Source organism: Siphateles boraxobius, unplaced genomic scaffold (assembly GCF_051911475.1).
Source record: "Siphateles boraxobius isolate OS27281-9 unplaced genomic scaffold, OSU_SipBor_1 240, whole genome shotgun sequence".
NCBI lineage: Eukaryota > Metazoa > Chordata > Actinopteri > Cypriniformes > Leuciscidae > Siphateles > Siphateles boraxobius.
Genome location: NW_027508856.1, coordinates 532,501 through 557,045, shown reverse-complemented (window position 1 = coordinate 557,045; position 24,545 = coordinate 532,501). Strand labels below are relative to the sequence as shown.

Genomic DNA, 24,545 nt, shown 5'->3' with positions numbered 1-24,545 from the left:
CTGAACAAGTGCTCAGATCAGTCAGATCTCACACTGCGTCTGAACAAGTGCTCAGATCAGTCAGATCTCACACTGCGCCTGAACAAGTGCTCAGATCAGTCAGATCTCACACTGCACCTGAACAAGTGCTCAGACCAGTCAGATCTCACACTGCGCCTGAACAAGTGCTCAGATCACAGTCAGATCTCACACTCCGCCTGAACAAGTGCTCAGATCAGTCAGATCTCACACTGCGCCTGAACAAGTGCTCAGATCACTCAGATCTCACACTGCGTCTGAACAAGTGCTCCTCAAAGCAGAGTCTTGAACACCTCAAAGTGAGGATACACAGGTGTGTGTAAAACCTGACGCTCCCCTTCATATGTAACTACAGCATGTTTTACCTCTGTAGTTTAAATAAATCATACATGTACAAAATAAATAACAGCGCATCTTGATTAAGTAATATTTACTATGAATTTCTTAAATAACTAAACTTCAACAACTTATAAAGGCAGATCCTTTGAGCGCAGCTTACGATGCTGTGAAGTGACGCTCGAGTGATCAAGAATATTCCAATGTACAAATACATTTTCATTTGCTTCCTCATCATTTTCTTGTTTATTAACCCTCTGGGGACGGATTGGGTGGTACCGCCCAAAATGGCATACTTTTACAAATGTGTAATTATCTAAAAAACTATTAATGATAGAGAGGTGCGGTCTTTTTTTGTTTCTTCCTCAGATTCCGCTGAAAACAGTGATAACTTACCCGGCTTGTATACACACTTCCTTGTTGTGCAATACCACTACATCAAAGGCCAATGAAATCGATGTTGTTTGGCAGATTCAAGAGCAACATCTAATGGAAAAATTTCGGATGGAGGAATATTTTTCTTACCCAATCAGAGGAAGGTTACCATGACATATTCTAGCAAAATCGGAGGACTCTGTAGCCTTGCAAGGGGTGGTACTATATACTATTACGCAAACAGCGTTGAGTGGCAGAGACGACAGAAAGCGAACGGACGCCTCGAGTATAAACAAGGCTTTACGGAGCGAGAGCGCGCAGAGATATGGGAGAGAGACCGAACAATTATAATATATATATACATATACATACAATTATAGCATTATTTATTGTTATAGCACTTTTATGATGGCAAGCAGTAAACGATTTACGGAAGAACAAGCTCTGTAACAATTACTGGAGAGTGACGAGGAGAAAGCATTACTTAGAAAATTCCTAAGAAAAACGCCTGGTACTATTTGTAAATAAAGTTACATTTTTCATTGTTCTTTACACATTTTACTTAACAATTACACATGTCTGTCAAGCAAAGGCTTTGACAAAAAAAATTTTTGTTCAAAAACTGTACACTATAGTTGCGTGATGTGTGATTTTCAGAAATAAATGCCAAAAATCGAATTTCCGTTTTTTAAATTCTCTAGTTTATTGTACACTCATACACTCATACTTCCTTTATAAACACATTACATGGATGCTTATGTTAGCTTAGGGTCTTCTGAATCCATAGATACCAAACACATAGTGTTCCATCTCCATTACATATAGTTTATAAGCCCAAATGTAAAAATACAGAAAACGAACCAAAAAGGGCTTAGTCCCCAGAGGGTTAAGGCGAGACACTGCAGGTGAATAGGGTAAAGTTTTTAACCAGCAGATATCACCATGAAACTTTCCCAGTTGATTACCTACAGTAAGATGAGAAAAAAATGTATTACAAGTTTTCTGTAATTTAATGTTTAAATATGCAAATTATGTATTATCTAATTAATATGCACAGATTTCATATCTTTTAAAAACTGAAATCTGAGTATTGGACAAAGCCAGGCTCAAAATTATTTTTTCATTGTGTTCACATATTAGATGGGAAATCAGAATATACTGTCAATAGCCTTAAAAAAAAATTTTCACCATGTTTTTTGGATAAAATGTTATATATATCAGGCTAGGAATAATATATTTACAAATCACTCTGTTAATGTCTTCATAATATAACTAGGTACAAGACTGTAATGTTTGGTGTATATAGGTGCTACTGAAGTGGAGATTTCGGTCTCGGATTATGAGAGCAAAGTAATTTTGAGAATATTGTAAAGCAAGATTGCGGATTTAGAGTTAAATCCCCCCTTTTACTTTCACGATTGGTTGCTGATAAACAGGAAATGACCATATTTGGATCCGACAGCATTGTAGAGGAGAGAGAGGGCTTTCTAACAGTGTGTGTGATGACGGGGTGCAGATCGCGATCGCGGAGCAGCGGGAGAATCTAAAACACCAACTTTTGATGAATTTAGGCGAAATCTACAGATGCAAACAGACAAAGTGTAGTAGAATAAAGACCTAAATGTGTATTTCGGACTTTTTTTCACCACAAGTCTGAAAGAAGACATGTTATTGAAGACAAATATCCCAAAATCTCAAAATTGACCAGTGAAAAAAAAACCAATGTTTTTGCCAGCCGTGTCTCGCCTTAAGTAGCTGAAGACACAAGGAAAGGAAAGGAAACACAAATAAGAAACGAACACTCACTGCAATCGGCCTCGTCGCTCCAGTCATCGCAGTCGTTGTATCCGTTGCACACTAGTTTGAGAGGGACACATATTCCCGTCGCACACAGAAAGTGATCGCTTCCTCCACACACAGCTTAAGAGAATCACAGAAAGACAAACCATCAGAACTTCATTCCAAATGCAGTTCCAGTATCTGAAGAAAGCCATGTTTCTCGACTCACAGAGTCTTCCTCGGGCCTGTCGTGGCGTGTAACAGAGCGGTGTGTTTTCAGCGCCGGTGCCCGTGATGTTGGCGAACTGAGAGCAGCGCAGGAACTCTGGCCAGGAGGCGTTAAACATCTGCAGAACCGGTTCACAACCTTCACGAGCCGCTTCACAGAACGACTGACACGGCAGCACCAGTGTCCTGCAAGACAAGCGTCCGCTCATGAGAAACACGTGCTGAAAATGCTGGTCTTACTTAATATTTTCGTCTTGTTTCCAGTCCAAATATCAAAAAATTCTTTGTGGGTTAAGAAAAATAAACTTAATTCAAATGGAAACAAGATTATTTGTCTTACCCCATTTGCAGATAATTTTCCTTATTTTAAGCAAAAGCATAATTTAGATTATTATTAAAAGACAACAGCACATAATATCTTATGGTATTTTACTACTTTAGTAAAGGCATCTTGATTTAATCATTTTTAGATATTTAGACTGGAAACAAGACAAAAATACTGAGTAAGAAAATCATTTTTTGCAGTGTGTGTGATTCATGTAGTAACAGCACTTCTGACTCACGGGACTATACACTTACACACTATAGTGATGGCCGATTTCAAAACACTGCTTCATGAGGCTTCAAAATCTTTACTAATTTTTTTCTCGAATCAGTGGTTTGAAGCGTGTATCAAACCGCCAAAATCACGTGATTTCAGTAAATGAGGTTTCGAAACGTTTTGAAATTTCAATGGTTCACCGCCGATGATCTCTGTGAACCCATGAATCATGAGGAGAGATCGGTGAACCATTGAACAAGCATCTATGAGTGATCTCTGATCAGTTTTATACATTTGTAGAAGTTTTAATTAGACATTGGTATAATTAAAAGGAATAATATTAGTTAATAGTCACTTATTGGCCTGTTTAGCTGAGCCATCCATGGAACAAACAAAACATGCCATGAAAATTGATAAAAGAACACATATTATACAGACACTTGATATTTGATCTCATTTGCATTCAATAGCTTTTACTTTCAATAAAACATTCGCAATGGGTTTGTAAAAGCTGTTTTTGCGCAAGTTTGGTCTGAGTTGTTGTTGCATTTACACTGTTTTGAACAGCAGGGGTCGCCAGCGTGTGGCGTTTCCAACACTTCGAAACAGTGAATCGTTTTGCGAAGCAATTGATTCACTTGTTTTGAGAAACAACAACATAGCCTGTTAACTGTCAGTAGCTGTGTTTCCATCCAAAGTTGCAAATTTAAAACATAAAACATTTGCGAGTAAAGCAGCTTTTTAATCCCATGTGTTCAATCGTCACTTCCTGGGAAATTGGCACAAAATATCAGAAATAAAAATTTAAGTTCCTGCAATCTGGCTCTTTTCCCTCCATCATACAGTTGTAATCAAAATTATCCCTCCCCCATCGCAAATCAGGTTTATTGGCTAAATGTACAGAATATACAGACTTTCAGCTGTTTGTGTAACGGGTTGTATATAGTTGTTAAATTCCTGCATAGATGGGGACAGCGCCATCTGCGGGCGTCACTTGGTATTGCGCCACTGTGCTAAAAATAGCGAATTCTGGGTAATCCACAGCAGAACTTTTGATAACTGCTGTGGTAAGTCGCATGTTAAGCGCTGCAGAGACAATTATAGCCTAAGTGCTTAAAATCTCACTACACAATGTTTTATTTCACTGTATTTTTGTTATGATGTAACTAAGAGATGAATGCTGTTTGTTTGACGTCGAGTGAGTCATTAGTTTTAGAGTTGAATGTTAAATGTAGCATATGTTGCATGGCTGCTGCTAATGCTCTTCCTCCGTCTGATTTACCGTGTGTTGTGTAGGGCTGTTCTATTCTCTGTCTGCGATGTCATGCCATTCCTGATTCGTTTTGGTTTCCCCTTGTGCAGGTAATATATAGAATTTTTAGTTTATTTTTGTTGTGTGAAAAATGTATGTTATAAGAGCAATATTTCTGTTGAAAACAATTTGCTGTTTTATATACTGTGTTTTCATATAGCAGAAATGTTTTAGAAGCTGGAGATTTTATTTATTTTATTTTATTTTACATTTTACTGTGGAAAAGACAAAGAATTGTGAAACATGTATATTTGTACTTTTGTTTAAAAAAAGAAGAATCATTCCACTATACGATCACATTTGAACCAGTTTAATAAAAAAGAGCAGAACTTTTGATAACTGCTGTGGGCTGTTCTATTCTCTGTCTGCGATGTCATGCCATTCCTGATTCGTTTTGGTTTCCCCTTGTGCAGATGCTCCACATACACAACGAGACTGATACATAGAGGACCGTCACATTTGCAGTGAACAAATCAAACAAAAGCAATTGAAATAACTCAACACAACAAATGTTTCAAGTGGTTTCCCCAAATTGAACCGAAAATGCAACTTTTAATGACTTCTGCAGTCTGAAAATGATTCACCCCTTCATGGCAAGCATCTTCAGCATTAAGTAGAACAGCATTAAGTATAACAGCATCGTCTGCTGTTATGAGCTTCTGAAACGAGATGTATAATCGACAGCAGCTTTTGTGTCTGCGGAGTCTGAGCCGTTCCGCATGAGCAATGGCCTCCAGTTCAGGAATACTCTCGGACTTCTTCAAATCCCACTAGAGCTTTTCTATGGGGTTCGAGTCAGGAGACTGTGATGCCACTGTATCTCCCAGGACTTCTTCTGCAACCCAGCCTGGGTGGAGTTTGAGGAATGATGGGATCGTTGTCCTGCTGAAGGTCCTGTTCAGTTTCTCACTGACGAGATGTTCTCCCAGGATCATTGATCCATCACTGACCCATCACTGACCCATCACTGATCCATAACTGACCCATCACTGATCCATAACTGACCCATCACTGATCCATCACTGACCCATCACTGATCCATCACTGACCCATCACTGATCAATCACTGATCCATAACTGACCCATCACTGATCAATCACTGATCCATCACTGACCCATCACTGATCAATCACTGATCCATAACTGACCCATCACTGATCAATCACTGTTCCATAACTGACCCATCACTGATCCATAACTGACCCATCACTGATCCATAACTGACCCATCACTGATCCATAACTGACCCATCACTGACCCATCACTGATCCATCACTGAGCCATCACTGATCAATCACTGATCCATCAGTGACCCATCACTGACCCATCACTGACCCATCAATGACCCATCACTGATCCATCACTGACCCATCACTGACCCATCACTGACCCATCACTGACCCATCACTGATCCATCACTGATCCATCACTGACCCATCACTGACCCATCACTGATCCATCACTGACCCATCACTGACCCATCACTTACCCATGACTTGTCACTGATCGACTTCTGATCGATTGCTAATCCTGATCGATTGCTCATGTCTGCCTAGCTGCCTGCTGTGTTTTGTTTGCTTCGAGGCTGTAAGCTCCGTCTAAGCCTCGTATTAGCTTTGTATTTCTTTCTGTTTTGAACCATCATTTACTACCATTTCTAGTTGTTTATACTACTAAATACAGCTTAGACAACATCTCAGATTAACTTGACATCGCTAGCTTCCGTTATTGTTAGAACAACACGCTAGTAACTCGCTAGCCTGTTAACGCTCCACCTGTGCGCTCAGTTATTTATTTATTTTTCTCTCGCGCGCCCGCGCCTCTGAGTTCATAAAAAGCCCAGGTGAGTAAGAATCAGTCAACAAACACGGTGAGTAATGTCTTGTCCTGTTATTGTCACCTGCACTTCATGTTACATGTTTAGCATAGCCTTCCCCGTCGGCAATATAGGGTTTATATGTGATAAATGCAAGGAAACAGTCAGGCTGACGGAGAAGATTTCAGAATTAGAAACACGCATCCAAACTTTAATTGAGGATAGTAAGTGTGCTAGAGCTTTAGACACTATTTTGGATGTGCCTAGCATAGTGAACTCTTTACATGATTCGGTTCAGGCTGAATTATTGCCTGTGCAGCCAGGCAGATGGGTGACAGTGAGGGATCGCTCTAGTCACGGATCAAAAAACCACTCTTCCGTTCCGATTACCACAACAAATCGATTTACCCTGCTCAGTGAAACACCCACTGAGAATTCTGTTGATTGTGCCCTGGTAATTGGTGATTCGATCACACGGAACGTGAAAATAGGGACACCAGCCAACATAGTCACATGTTTGCCGGGAGCCAGAGCGCCTGACATCAAAGCAAATTTAAAAGTGCTGGCTAATGCTAATCGTAAATTCTCTAGATTGTTATTCACGTCGGCACTAATGATGTTCGACTCCGCCAGTCGGAGATCACCAAAATTAATATTAAAGAGGTGTTTGAACTCGCAAGTACGATGTCAGGCACTGTAATTTGCTCTGGCCCCCTTCCTGTTCGAAGGAGTGATGAGATAGTTAGCAGATTGTCATCCCTCAATGACTGGCTGTCTAAGTGGTGTCCGCAAAATAATATAGAATTCATAGACAATTGGAAAAGTTTTTGGGGCAAACCTGACCTGTTGAAAAGAGATGGTATTCATCCCTCCTGGGATGGTGCTGCTCTTCTCTCTAGTAATTTGGCTCATAGTCTTAGAGACAAAACATGACAATCTGGGGCTCAGGTCAGGAAGTAGACAAACTGGCTAAACCGACCGTCTGCTAGCGGCCTGACGTCACCAAGGTCAGATAAATCCCATCACATAGAGGCTCTTTCACCTAGATATCATCATATAGAGACTGTGTCTGTTCCCCGAATTTGGAAATACAAAAAACTTCCAAACCGATCTAAGGTTAAAAATGTAATTGATATTCAACAAATAAAAAATAGATATAATACAGATGAGCAAACGATAAAGCTTGGGTTGCTGAATATTCGATCCCTTACTTCAAAAGCACTCATAGTTAATGATATGATTTCAGATTATAACCTAGATGTGCTGTGTATGGCAGAAACCTGGCTAAAACCAAACGATTACATTACTTTAAATGAGTCCACCCCTCATGATTACTGTTATAAACATGAACCTCGCCTGAAAGGCAAAGGGGGAGGTGTTGCTGTAATTTATAGTAATATTTTCAAAACCACTAAAAAATCTAGTTTTAAATATACTTATTTTGAAGTGTTGGTGCTTAATGTAAAAATATATAATGTAAACGATAAATCAAGTTTGAGAATTCTGCTGGCAACTGTATACAGGCCACCAGGGCACCATAAAGATTTTATCAAAGAATTTGCTGACTTTCTATCAGAATTAGTATTGACTGCAGATAAAGTCCTAATTGTTGGTGATTTTAATATACATGTAGATAATGGAAAAGATGCATTGGGATTGGCATTTAAAGACATTCTTAACTATTGGAGTTAGACAACACGTGTCAGGACCTACTCATTGTCGTAATCATACTCTAGATCTAATATTATCACATGGAATCAATGTTGATGCTGTAGAAATTTTGCAGCAGAGCGACGACATCTCAGATCATTATCTAGTCTCGTGTAAACTTCATTTAGCCAAGGCTGCAAAGCCGACTCCGTGTTACAAGTATGTTAGACCTATCACTTCTGCCACTAAAGATTGCTTTATCAATAATCTTCTAATCAGTTTCATCGTCTCAGCATCCCAGATAGCTTAGAAGAACTTGATATTGCAACAGAAACTTTTAACTCTCTCCTTTCCAGCACTTTAGACACAGTTGCTCCGTTCCGCTTAAAGAAGATTAAAGAAAATAGTCAAACACCGTGGTACAACGAGCACACCCGGGCCTTAAAGAGAGCAGCCAGAAAAATAGAGCACAACTGGAAGAAAACAAAACTAGAGGTATTTCGGATTTCATGGAAGGAGAGCTCGATTGCTTACAGAGAGGCTTTAAAAGCTGCTAGATCTGCTTATTTTTCAACCCTATTAAAAGAAAATAAACATAATCCTAGGTATTCATTTGAAAAAGTGGCTACACTAACGAAAAAGAAAGCTTCATGCCCAGAAGTTTCCAAGAAACACAGCAGTAATGACTTTATGAACTTCTTCACTTATTAGATTGATAATATTAGGGACAAAATTATAACTATGCAACCGTCTACTACAGCATCACATCAGGGAGTGCATTATAGTCTCCCTGAGGTAAAATTTGATTCATTCATTGCCATAGGAGAGGAAGAATTTTGCAAACTCGTTAATTCATCTAAATCGACAACTTGTATGTTAGACCCTATACCGACTAAACTACTGAAAGAGATGCTTCCAGAAGTCATAGATCCTCTTCTTAACATCATTAATTCGTCTTTGTCTCTAGGATACGTACCAAAAACCTTTGAGCTGGCTATGATTAAACCACTTGTTAAAAAAATGCAACTTGATCCTACAGAATTAGTCAATTACAGGCCGATCTCAAATCTACCTTTTCTATCAAAGATATAAAAAAAAAGCAGTATCCTCACAACTGTGTTCCTTTCTTGAAGGAAATGATATCTGCGAGGATTTCCAGTCAGGATTTAGACCGCACCATAGCACTGAGACTGCTCTCATTAGAGTCACAAATGATTTGCTCTTATCATCCGATCGTGGTTGTATCTCTCTATTAGTGTTACTTGATCTTAGTGCTGCATTTGACACCATTGACCGCAACATTCTCTTAAATAGACTAGAAAACTATGTTTGCATTAGTGGAATTGCATTAGCATGGTTTAAATCATATTTATCTGACCGTTATCAGTTTGTAGCAGTAAATGAAGAGATGTCTTATCGATCACAAGTTCAGTATGGCGTACCACAAGGCTCAGTTCTCGGGCCGCTGCTTTTCACTCTGTACATGCTACATTTAGGAGATATCATTAGGAAACATGGAATTAGCTTTCACTGTTATGCTGATGATACTCAGCTCTATATTTCTTCCAAACCTAACGAAACTCACCAATTCACAAAATTATCGGAATGCATAGTTGATATAAAAAATTCGATGACTAGTAATTTCCTTCTACTAAATTCTAAAAAAAACAGAGATTCTAATTATTGGACAAAATACTTCCACACGTGATAACCTAGAATACCGTCTAACACTTGATTCTGCTCTGTTAAGTCTTCGTCGTCAGTTAGGAACCTGGGTGTGTATGTGTGTGTGTGTGTGTGTGTGTGTGTATGTGTGTGTGTGTGTGTGTGTGTGTATGTGTATGTGTGTGTGTGTGTGTGTGTGTGTGTGTGTGTGTGTGTGTGTGTGTGTGTGTGCTCTTTGATACCAATCTTTCATTTGAAAGTCACGTGTCTAGTGTCTGTAAAACCGCATTTTTCCATCTTATAAATATATCTAAATTACGTCATATGCTCTCATTGACAAATGAGGAACAACTAGTTCATGCGTTCATGACATCAAGGCTAGATTATTGTAATGCTCTACTGGGTGGTTGCCCTGCACGCTTAATAAACAAACTACAGCTAGTTCAAAACGCAGCCGCTAGAGTTTTTACCAGAACCAGGAAGTACGACCATATTAGCCCGGTTCTGTCAACACTGCATTGGCTCCCTATTAAACATCGTATACATTTTAAAATATTGCTGATTACTTACAAAGCACTAAATGGTTTAGCTCCCCAGTACTTGAGCGAGCTCTTAACGCATTATAGTCCTTCACGTCTATTGCGATCTCCAAGTTCTGGCCAGTTGATAATACCTAGAATATATAAATCTACTGCTGGCGGTAGATCCTTTTCCTATTTAACACCAAAACTTTGGAACAATCTTCCTAACATTGTCGGGGAAGCAGACACAGTCTGTCAGTTCAAAGCTAGACTAAAAACACATCTCTTTGACCTAGCATTCACATAACACTCAATAGACTTCTATATTCAATATTAGGCTGCTTAGATTAGGTCAGCCGGAACTGGGAACACTTCCCTTAAATCCTGATGTACTCGTTACATCATAAGAAGAATGGCATCTACGCTAATTTTAGTGTCTTTGTTTATCCCGAGGTTTTCCCGCAGCCTGCCGGATCCAGGCCGTTTCCAGATCTGACGAAGGACCTTCGCCTGGACCCGATGACAATGCAGTGCTGAAGTGCCAACTAGCCTCTCCCTATGGAGGATCCCTATACCACTCTACAGATAAAGCCTTGTGGATGTTTTTTGGGCCGCGTACCTACCGGAAGTGATAAGATAAAATAAAATTCTGCATCACAATTTATGGACAAGACAAGTAGTTTGTTTAGGCATGGTTTGTAAGGAATTACAAACCTGCGCACATATATTCAAACGCACATAGAATCAATTCTTAATGTGCATGTGAACGCCATCTGCGCCTATCACAGGTTCGCGTTTAAAGTCTGTTTAGAGAGAACGGTGTCGTCTTAGCGGCCCCTAATTTAATAACAAATGATCATTTAGACGGAAGTGAATCAATCAAAACTAACTTTAGAACTTTAGACTATAAAACTAAACCAATCTCTGTTACCTTAAATTATACATTTATCTCTGTAAAGCTGCATTGAAACAATCTACATTGTTAAAAGCGCTATATAAATGAGGATGACATGACTTGACCCATCACTGATCCATCACTGATCCATCATGCTGACCAGTAGACCGTGTTCTTCACAGCTTATACTAGCAGTCACTCAAGGGCTTTTCCTTCTCATAAATCTGGCTTCAGCCGTTGAAATCTTCCTTTTTCTACCCGTCCATTCAGTGTAACCACTGCTCCTTTAAGTCTGAACTAGCGATATGCTTACAACGGTGTCTCTAGGAACATAGAGTGCCTTCGCTATCTCTCTGTATCATGTTCCTTGTTTGTGTAGGGCGATGAAATTCTTCTCTTAACTTTTTGTACCTTAGCCATATTTCTAACTTGCAGTCAAACGTGACACCCAACAAACCTCGCAGTTCAGATATTTCATGTGTTCTAGCTCAAGCACACCTGGTGAGATTAATGAAGCCCTTGATTAGTGAGAAAACACCCGTTTTGCAGATTTGTTCGGTTGTGAGGGATTCTATTCAGGGGGTTGACTCATTTTGAGACTGTAAAGTTGCATTTTCAGTTAAATTTTGGGAAACCACTTGAAACATTTGTTGTGTTGAGCTATTTGAATGAATGAATAGGTGAGATATTTATCTAGCGCTTCTCATATGTTCTACTGTATACCCAAAGCACTTTACAATCTCCTCAACACCACCAGTGTGAGCATCCATCTACCAGCTATAGATTGAGAGAGGAGAGAGAGTGATAGAGCCAGATCAATGGAACTGAATTATTATTATTTCAGTTACTTTTGTTTTAATTGTTCCCTGCAAACAGCTTGTGCCAATAAACCTGATTTGTTGGTTGTTTAATTATGATTACAACTGTAAATTAATGTGTCTCAGAGCGTCAGATGAAACACAATAAACGCTGTTATGTTCTCTTGCGTTCGGATGTTGGTGTTCGGGAACACACTCGTGGGAGACACCAAATCATTCTGATCACACACTTCCACTCAGGCGTTTCAGAAACACCAAACCGACATTTGAGATGCTGCGAGAACATTGGTCCACTGGTTACTCCAGTTATCCAATCACAGCTGACCCTGAATCAAAGTAATAATAGTAATGCACTTTATTTGTATACATTTTATTTAAATTGTATCTAATCAACGCTAGGCTCGATTCCTCACGTTATTTCCGCGTCATTGTTCTTGCTTTGGTGATGTTATTTGCTACTTAAACATATTGAAACTGAACACTGAGGCGTAGAGCGATCACAATGTATGATGCTTGTATTATTACACTGTATTATGTCTGTATTATTTCACTGTATCATGCTTGTATTATTAAACTGTATCATGCTTGTATTATTACACTGTATTATGCCTGTATTATTTCACTGTATCATGCCTGTATTATTACACTGTATTTTTACACTGTATTATCCCTGAATTATTACACTGTATTATGCCTGTATTATTACACTGTATTATTACACTGTATTATGCCTGTATTATTACACTGTATTATGCCTGTCTTATTACACTGTATCATGCCTGTATTATTACACTGTATTATGCCTGTATTATTACACTGTTTTATGCCTGTATTATTACACTGTATTATTACACTGTATCATGCCTGTATTATTACACTGTATTATGCCTTTATTATTACACTGTATTATGCCGGTATTATTACACTGTATTATGCCTGTATTATTACACTGTATCATGCCTGTATTATTAAACTGTATCATGCCTGTATTATTACACTGTATTATGCCTGTATTATTACACTGTATTATGCCGGTATTATTACACTGTATTATGCCTGTATTATTACACTGTATTAAGCCTGTATTAATACACTGTATTATGCCTGTATTATTACACTGTATCATGCCTGTATTATTAAACTGTATCATGCCTGTATTATTACACTGTATTATGCCTGTATTATTACACTGTATTAAGCCTGTATTAATACACTGTATTATGCCTGTATTATTACACTGTATCATGCCTGTATTATTACACTGTATTATGCCTGTATTATTACACTGTATTATTCCTGTATTATTACACTATATCATGCCTGTATTATTAAACTGTATCATGCCTGTATTATTACACTGTATTATGCATGTATTATTACACTGTATTAAGCCTGTATTAATACACTGTATTATGCCTGTATTATTACACTGTATCATGCCTGTATTATTAAACTGTATCATGCCTGTATTATTACACTGTATTATGCATGTATTATTACACTGTATTAAGCCTGTATTAATACACTGTATTATGCCTGTATTATTACACTGTATCATGCCTGTATTATTAAACTGTATCATGCCTGTATTATTACACTGTATTATGCATGTATTATTACACTGTATTAAGCCTGTATTAATACACTGTATTATGCCTGTATTATTACACTGTATCATGCCTGTATTATTACACTGTATTATGCCTGTATTATTACACTGTATTATGCCTGTATTATTACACTGTATCATGCCTGTATTATTAAACTGTATCATGCCTGTATTATTACACTGTATTATGCATGTATTATTACACTGTATTAAGCCTGTATTAATACACTGTATTATGCCTGTATTATTACACTGTATCATGCCTGTATTATTAAACTGTATCATGCCTGTATTATTACACTGTATTATGCATGTATTATTACACTGTATTAAGCCTGTATTAATACACTGTATTATGCCTGTATTATTACACTGTATCATGCCTGTATTATTACACTGTATTATGCCTGTATTATTACACTGTATCATGCCTGTATTATTATACTGTATCATGCCTGTATTAAAACACTGTATCATGCCTGTATTATAACACTGTATCATGCCTGTATTATTACACTGTATCATGCCTGTATTATAACACTGTATCATGCCTGTATTATTACACTGTATCATGCCTGTATTATTACACTGTATTATGCCTGCATTATTACACTGTATCATGCCTGTATTATTACACTGTATCATGCCTGTATTATTACACTGTATCATGCCTGTATTATTACACTGTATCATGCCTGTATTATTACACTGTATTATGCCTGTATTATTACACTGTATCATGCCTGTATTATTACACTGTAATATGCCTGAATTATTACACTGTATTATGCCTGTATTTTTACACTGTATCATGCCTGTATTTACACTGCATCATGCCTGTATTATTACACTGTATCATGCCTGTATTATTACACTGTATCATGCCTGTATTATTACACTGTATCATGCCTGTATTATTACACTGTATTATGCCTGTATTATTACACTGTATCATGCCTGTATTATTACACTGTATCATGCCTGTATTAATACACTGTATTATGCCTGTATTATTACACTGTATCATATCTGTATTATTACACTGTATCATGCCTGTATTAATACACTGTATTATGCCTGTATTAATACACTGTATTATGCCTGTATTATTACACTGTATTATGCCTGTCTTATTACACTGTATTATTACACTGTATTATGCATCTATTATTACACTGTATTATGCCTGTATTATTACACTGTATCATGCCTGTATTATTACACTGTATCATGCCTTTATTAATACACTGTATTATGCCTGTATTATTACACTGTATCATGCCTGTATTATTACACTGTATCATGCCTGTATTATTACACTGTAATATGCCTGTATTATTACACTGTATTATGCCTGTATTATTTCACTGTATCATGCCTGTATTATTACACTGTGTTTTTACACTGTATTATCCCTGTATTATTACACTGTATTATGACTGTATTATTACACTGTATTATTACACTGTATTATGCCTGTATTATTACACTGTATTATGCCTGTCTTATTACACTGTATTATGCCTGTATTATTACACTGTTTTATGCCTGTATTATTACACTGTATTATTACACTGTATCATGCCTGTATTATTACACTGTATTATGCCTTTATTATTACACTGTATTATGCTGGTATTATTACACTGTATTATGCCTGTATTATTACACTGTATCATGCCTGTATTATTAAACTGTATCATGCCTGTATTATTACACTGTATTATGCCTGTATTATTACACTGTATTAAGCCTGTATTAATACACTGTATTATGCCTGTATTATTACACTGTATTATGCCTGTATTATTACACTGTATTAAGCCTGTATTAATACACTGTATTATGCCTGTATTATTACACTGTATTATGCCTGTATTATTACACTGTATCATGCCTGTATTAAAACACTGTATCATGCCTGTATCATAACACTGTATCATGCCTGTATTATTACACTGTATTATGCCTGTATTATTACACTGTATCATGCCTGTATTAAAACACTGTATCATGCCTGTATTATAACACTGTATCATGCCTGTATTATTACACTGTATTATTACACTGTATTATGCCTGTATTATTACACTGTATCATGCCTGTATTATAACACTGTATCATGCCTGTATTATTACACTGTATTATTACACTGTATTATGCCTGTATTAAAACACTGTATCATGCCTGTATTATAACACTGTATCATGCCTGTATTATTACACTGTATTATGCCTGTATTATTACACTGTATTAAGCCTGTATTAATACACTGTATTATGCCTGTATTATTACACTGTATTATGCCTGTATTATTACACTGTATCATGCCTGTATTAAAACACTGTATCATGCCTGTATTATAACACTGTATCATGCCTGTATTATTACACTGTATTATTACACTGTATTATGCCTGTATTATTACACTGTATTATGCCTGTCTTATTACACTGTATTATGCCTGTATTATTACACTGTTTTATGCCTGTATTATTACACTGTATCATGCCTGTATTATTACACTGTATTATGCCTTTATTATTACACTGTATTATGCCGGTATTATTACACTGTATTATGCCTGTATTATTACACTGTATCATGCCTGTATTATTACACTGTATTATGCCTGTATTATTACACTGTATCATGCCTGTATTATTACACTGTATTATGCCTTTATTATTACACTGTATTATGCCGGTATTATTACACTGTATTATGCCTGTATTATTAAACTGTATCATGCCTGTATTATTACACTGTATTATGCCTGTATTATTACACTGTATCATGCCTGTATTATTACACTGTATTATGCCTGTATTATTACACTGTATCATGCCTGTATTATTACACTGTATTATGCCTGTATTATTACACTGTATCTTGCCTGTATTATTACACTTTATCATGCCTGTATTATTACACTGTATCATGCCTGTATTATTACACTGTATCATGCCTGTATTATTACACTGTATCATGCCTGTATTATTACAATGTATCATGCCTGTATTATTACACTGTAATATGCCTGAATTATTACACTGTATTATGCCTGTATTATTATACTGTATCATGCCTGTATTAAAACACTGTATCATGCCTGTATTATTACACTGTATTATGCCTGTATTATTACACTGTATCATGCCTGTATTATTACACTTTATCATGCCTGTATTATTATACTGTATCATGCCTGTATTAAAACACTGTATCATGCCTGTATTATAACACTGTATCATGCCTGTATTATTACACTGTATCATGCCTGTATTATTACACTGTATCATGCCTGTATTATTACACTGTATTATGCCTGTATTATTACACTGTATCATGCCTGTATTATTATACTGTATCATGCCTGTATTAAAACACTGTATCATGCCTGTATTATAACACTGTATCATGCCTGTATTATTACACTGTATCATGCCTGTATTATAACACTGTATCATGCCTGTATTATTACACTGTATCATGCCTGTATTATTACACTGTATTATGCCTGCATTATTACACTGTATCATGCCTGTATTATTACACTGTATCATGCCTGTATTATTACACTGTATCATGCCTGTATTATTACACTGTATCATGCCTGTATTATTACACTGTATCATGCCTGTATTATTACACTGTAATATGCCTGAATTATTACACTGTATTATGCCTGTATTTTTACACTGTATCATGCCTGTATTTACACTGCATCATGCCTGTATTATTACACTGTATCATGCCTGTATTTTTACACTGTATCATGCCTGTATTATTATACTGTATCATGCCTGTATTAAAACACTGTATCATGCCTGTATTATAACACTGTATCATGCCTGTATTATTACACTGTATCATGCCTGTATTATAACACTGTATCATGCCTGTATTATTACACTGTATCATGCCTGTATTATTACACTGTATTATGCCTGCATTATTACACTGTATCATGCCTGTATTATTACACTGTATCATGCCTGTATTATTACACTGTATCATGCCTGTATTATTACACTGTATCATGCCTGTATTATTACACTGTATTATGCCTGTATTATTACACTGTATCATGCCTGTATTATTACACTGTAATATGCCTGAATTATTACACTGTATTATGCCTGTATTTTTACACTGTATCATGCCTGTATTTACACTGCATCATGCCTGTATTATTACACTGTATCATGCCTGTATTATTACACTGTATCATGCCTGTATTATTACACTGTATCATGCCTGTATTATTACACTGTATTATGCCTGTATTATTACACTGTATCATGCCTGTATTATTACACTGTATCATGCCTGTATTAATACACTGTATTATGCCTGTATTATTACACTGTATCATATCTGTATTATTACACTGTATCATGCCTGTATTAATACACTGTATTATGCCTGTATTAATACACTGTATTATGCCTGTATTATTACACTGTATTATGCCTGTCTTATTACACTGTATTATTACACTGTATTATGCATCTATTATTACACTGTATTATGCCTGTATTATTACACTGTATCATGCCTGTATTATTACACTGTATCATGCCTTTATTAATACACTGTATTATGCCTGTATTATTACACTGTATCATGCCTGTATTATTACACTGTATCATGCCTGTATTATTACACTGTAATATGCCTGTATTATTACACTGTATTATGCCTGTATTATTTCACTGTATCATGCCTGTATTACACTGTGTTTTTACACTGTATTATCCCTGTATTATTACACTGTATTATGACTGTATTATTACACTGTATTATTACACTGTATTATGCCTGTATTATTACACTGTATTATGCCTGTCTTATTACACTGTATTATGCCTGTATTATTACACTGTTTTATGCCTGTATTATTACACTGTATTATTACACTGTATCATGCCTGTATTATTACACTGTATTATGCCTTTATTATTACACTGTATTATGCTGGTATTATTACACTGTATTATGCCTGTATTATTACACTGTATCATGCCTGTATTATTAAACTGTATCATGCCTGTATTATTACACTGTATTATGCCTGTATTATTACACTGTATTAAGCCTGTATTAATACACTGTATTATGCCTGTATTATTACACTGTATCATGCCTGTATTATTACACTGTATTATGCCTGTATTATTACACTGTATCATGCCTGTATTAAAACACTGTATCATGCCTGTATTATAACACTGTATCATGCCTGTATTATTACACTGTATTATTACACTGTATTATGCCTGTATTATTACACTGTATTATGCCTGTCTTATTACACTGTATTATGCCTGTATTATTACACTGTTTTATGCCTGTATTATTACACTGTATTATTACACTGTATCATGCCTGTATTATTACACTGTATTATGCCTTTATTATTACACTGTATTATGCCGGTATTATTACACTGTATTATGCCTGTATTATTACACTGTATCATGCCTGTATTATTAAACTGTATCATGCCTGTATTATTACACTGTATTATGCCTGTATTATTACACTGTATCATGCCTGTATTATTACACTGTATTATGCCTGTATTATTACACTGTATCATGCCTGTATTATTACACTGTATTATGCCTGTATTATTACACTGTATCTTGCCTGTATTATTACACTTTATCATGCCTGTATTATTACACTGTATCATGCCTGTATTATTACACTGTATCATGCCTGTATTATTACACTGTATCATGCCTGTATTATTACAATGTATCATGCCTGTATTATTACACTGTAATATGCCTGAATTATTACACTGTATTATGCCTGTATTATTATACTGTATCATGCCTGTATTAAAACACTGTATCATGCCTGTATTATTACACTGTATTATGCCTGTATTATTACACTGTATCATGCCTGTATTATTACACTTTATCATGCCTGTATTATTATACTGTATCATGCCTGTATTAAAACACTGTATCATGCCTGTATTATAACACTGTATCATGCCTGTATTATTACACTGTATCATGCCTGTATTATTACACTGTATCATGCCTGTATTATTACACTGTATTATGCCTGTATTATTACACTGTATCATGCCTGTATTATTACACTGTATCATACCTGTATTATTACACTGTATCATGCCTGTATTATTACACTGTATCATGCCTGTATTATTACAATGTATCATGCCTGTATTATTACACTGTAATATGCCTGAATTATTACACTGTATTATGCCTGTATTTTTACACTGTATCATGCCTGTAATATTACACTGTATCATGCCTGTATTATTACACTATATCATGCCTGTATTATTACACTGTATCATGCCTGTATTATTACACTGTATCATGCCAGTATTATTACACTGTAATATGCCTGAATTATTACACTGTATTAAGCCTGTATTTTTACACTGTATCATGCCTGTATTATTACACTGTATCATGCCTGTATTATTACACTGTATTATGCCTGTATTATTACACTGTATCATAACTGTATTATAACACTGTATCATGCCTGTATTATTACACTGTATTATGCCTGTATTATTACACTGTATCATGCCTGTATTATAACACTGTATAATGCCTGTATTATTACACTGTATTATGCCTGTATTATTACACTGTATCATGCCTGTATTATTACACTGTATCATGCCTGTATTATTACACTGTATCATGCCTGTATTATTACACTGTATTATGCCTGTATTAATACACTGTATCATGCCTGTATTATTACACTGTATCATGCCTGTATTATTACACTGTATTATGCCTGTATTATTACACTGTATTATGCCTGTATTATTACACTGTATCATGCCTGTATTATTACACTGTATTATGCCTGTATTATTACACTGTATCATGCCTGTATTATTACACTGTATCATGCCTGTATTATTACACTGTATCATGCCTGTATTAATACACTGTATCATGCCTGTATTAATACACTGTATTATGCCTGTATTATTACACTGTATTATGCCTGTCTTATTACACTGTATTATTACACTGTATTATGCATCTATTATTACACTGTATTATGCCTGTATTATTACACTGTATCATGCCTGTATTATTACACTGTATCATGCCTGTATTATTACACTGTATCATGCCTGTATTATTACACTGTATTATGCCTGTATTATTACACTGTATCATGCCTGTATTATTACACTGTATCATGCCTGTATTATTACACTGTATCATGCCTGTATTAATACACTGTATTATGCCTGTATTAATACACTGTATTATGCCTGTATTATTACACTGTATTATTCCTGTCTTATTACACTGTATTATTACACTGTATTATGCATCTATTATTACACTGTATTATGCCTGTATTATTACACTGTACCATGCCTTTATTAATACACTGTATTATGCCTGTATTATTACACTGTATCATGCCTGTATTATTACACTGTATCATGCCTGTATTAATACACTGTATTATGCCTGTATTAATACACTGTATTATGCCTGTATTAATACACTGTATTATGCCTGTCTTATTACACTGTATTATTACACTGTATTATGCATCTATTATTACACTGTATTATGCCTGTATTATTACACTGTATTGTGCCTGTATTATCACACTGTATTATGCCTGTATTAATACACTGTATTATGCCTCTATTATTACACTGTATTATGCCTGTATTATTACACTGTATCATGCCTGTATTATTACACTGTATTATGCCTGTATTATTACACTGTATCATGCCTGTATTATTACACTGTATTGTGCCTGTATTATCACACTGTATTATGCCTGTATTAATACACTGTATCATGCCTGTATTATTACACTGTATCATGCCTGCATTATTACACTGTATCATGCCTGTTTATTACACTGTATTATGCCATCATGTATTTTATCATAATACAGCCACACTGTATTATGCCTGTATTATTACACTATATTATGCCTGTCTTATTACACTGTATTATTACACTGTATTATGCATCTATTATTACACTGTATTATGCCTGTATTATTACACTGTATCATGCCTGTATTATTACACTGTATCATGCCTTTATTAATACACTGTATTATGCCTGTATTATTACACTGTATCATGCCTGTATTAATACACTGTATTATGCCTGTATTAATACACTGTATTATGCCTGTATTAATACACTGTATTATGCCTGTCTTATTACACTGTATTATTACACTGTATTATGCCTGTATTATTACACTGTATCATGCCTGTATTATTACACTGTATCATGCCTTTATTAATACACTGTATTATGCCTGTATTATTACACTGTATCATGCCTGTATTATTACACTGTATCATGCCTGTATTAATACACTGTATTATGCCTGTATTAATACACTGTATTATGCCTGTATTAATACACTGTATTATGCCTGTCTTATTACACTGTATTATTACACTGTATTATGCATCTATTATTACACTGTATTATGCCTGTATTATTACACTGTATTGTGCCTGTATTATCACACTGTATTATGCCTGTATTAATACACTGTATTATGCCTCTATTATTACACTGTATTATGCCTGTATTATTACACTGTATCATGCCTGTATTATTACACTGTATTATGCCTCTATTATTACACTGTATTATGCCTGTATTATTACACTGTATCATGCCTGTATTATTACACTGTATCATGCCTGTATTATTACACTGTATCATGCCTGTTTATTACACTGTATTATGCCATCATGTATTGTATCATAATACAGCCACACTGTATTATGCCTGTATTATTACACTGTATCATGCCTGCATTATTACACTGTATCATGCCTGTTTATTACACTGTATTATGCCATCATGTATTGTATCATAATACAGCCACACTGTATTATGCCTGTATTATTACACTGTATTATGCCTGTCTTATTACACTGTATTATTACACTGTATTATGCATCTATTATTACACTGTATTATGCCTGTATTATTACACTGTATTATGCCTGTATTATTACACTGTATTATGCATCTATTATTACACTGTATTATGCCTGTATTATTACACTGTATTGTGCCTGTATTATCACACTGTATTATGCCTGTATTAATACACTGTATTATGCCTCTATTATTACACTGTATTATGCCTGTATTAATACACTGTATCATGCCTGTATTATTACACTGTGTCATGCCTGTATTATTACACTGTATTATGCCTGTATTATTACACTGTATCATACCTGTTTATTACACTGTATTATGCCTGTATTATTACACTGTATCATGCCTGTTTATTGCACTGTATTATGCCTGTATTATTACACTGTATTATGCCTGTCTTATTACACTGTATTATTACACTGTATTATGCCTGTATTATTACACTGTACTATGCCTGTTTATTACACTGTATTATGCCTGTATTATTACACTGTATCATGCCTGTATTATTACACTGTATCATGCCTGTTTATTGCACTGTATTATGCCTGTATTATTACACTGTATTATGCCTGTATTATTACACTGTATTATGCCTGTATTAATACACTGTATTATGCCTGTATTAATACACTGTATCATGCCTGTATTATTACACTGTATCATGCCTGTTTATTGCACTGTATTATGCCTGTATTATTACACTGTATCATGCCTGTATTATTACACTGTATCATGCCTGTTTATTGCACTGTATTATGCCTGTATTATTACACTGTATTATTCCTGTATTATTACACTGTATTATGCCTGTATTAATACACTGTATCATGCCTGTATTATTACACTGTATTATGCCTGTATTATTACACTGTATTATTCCTGTATTATTACACTGTATTATTCCTGTATTATTACACTGTATTATGCCTGTATTATTACACTGTATTATTCCTGTATTATTACACTGTATTATGCCTGTATTAATACACTGTATCATGCCTGTATTATTACACTGTATTATGCCTGTATTAATGCACTGTATTATGCCTGTATTATTACACTGTATTATGCCTGTATTAATACACTGTATCATGCCTGTATTATTACACTGTATCATGCCTGTATTATTACACTGTATCATGCCTGTATTATTACACTGTATCATGCCTGTTTATTGCACTGTATTATGCCTGTATTATTACACTGTATTATTCCTGTATTATTACACTGTATTATGCCTGTATTAATACACTGTATCATGCCTGTATTATTACACTGTATCATGCCTGTATTATTACACTGTATCATGCCTGTATTATTACACTGTATCATGCCTGTATTATTACACTGTATCATGCCTGTATTATTACACTGTATCATGCCTGTTTATTGCACTGTATTATGCCTGTATTATTACACTGTATTATTCCTGTATTATTACACTGTATTATGCCTGTATTAATACACTGTATCATGCCTGTATTATTACACTGTATTATGCCTGTATTATTACACTGTATTATTCCTGTATTATTACACTGTATTATTCCTGTATTATTACACTGTATTATGCCTGTATTATTACACTGTATTATGCCTGTATTATTACACTGTATTATTCCTGTATTATTACACTGTATTATGCCTGTATTAATACACTGTATCATGCCTGTATTATTACACTGTATTATGCCTGTATTAATGCACTGTATTATGCCTGTATTATTACACTGTATTATGCCTGTATTAATACACTGTATCATGCCTGTATTATTACACTGTATCATGCCTGTATTATTACACTGTATCATGCCTGTATTATTACACTGTATCATGCCTGTTTATTGCACTGTATTATGCCTGTATTATTACACTGTATTATTCCTGTATTATTACACTGTATTATGCCTGTATTAATACACTGTATCATGCCTGTATTATTACACTGTATCATGCCTGTATTAATACACTGTATCATGCCTGTATTATTACACTGTATCATGC

General features: G+C 35.1%; 1 protein-coding gene across 4 annotated transcripts in view; it reads right to left on the bottom strand.

Moving 5' to 3' along the window:
• The window catches only part of corin (corin, serine peptidase), a 96,717-nt gene that overhangs the window by 49,086 nt on the left and 23,086 nt on the right, over window positions 1-24,545 (bottom strand). For all 4 annotated transcript variants that reach the window (XM_077241853.1, XM_077241854.1, XM_077241855.1 and 1 more), the window contains 2 exons: window positions 2,738-2,922; window positions 2,536-2,649 (listed from right to left, as the gene is read on the bottom strand). In XM_077241853.1, the coding sequence (XP_077097968.1) occupies window positions 2,536-2,649; window positions 2,738-2,922 (299 nt within the window). The remainder of the gene's footprint in view (window positions 1-2,535; window positions 2,650-2,737; window positions 2,923-24,545) is intronic.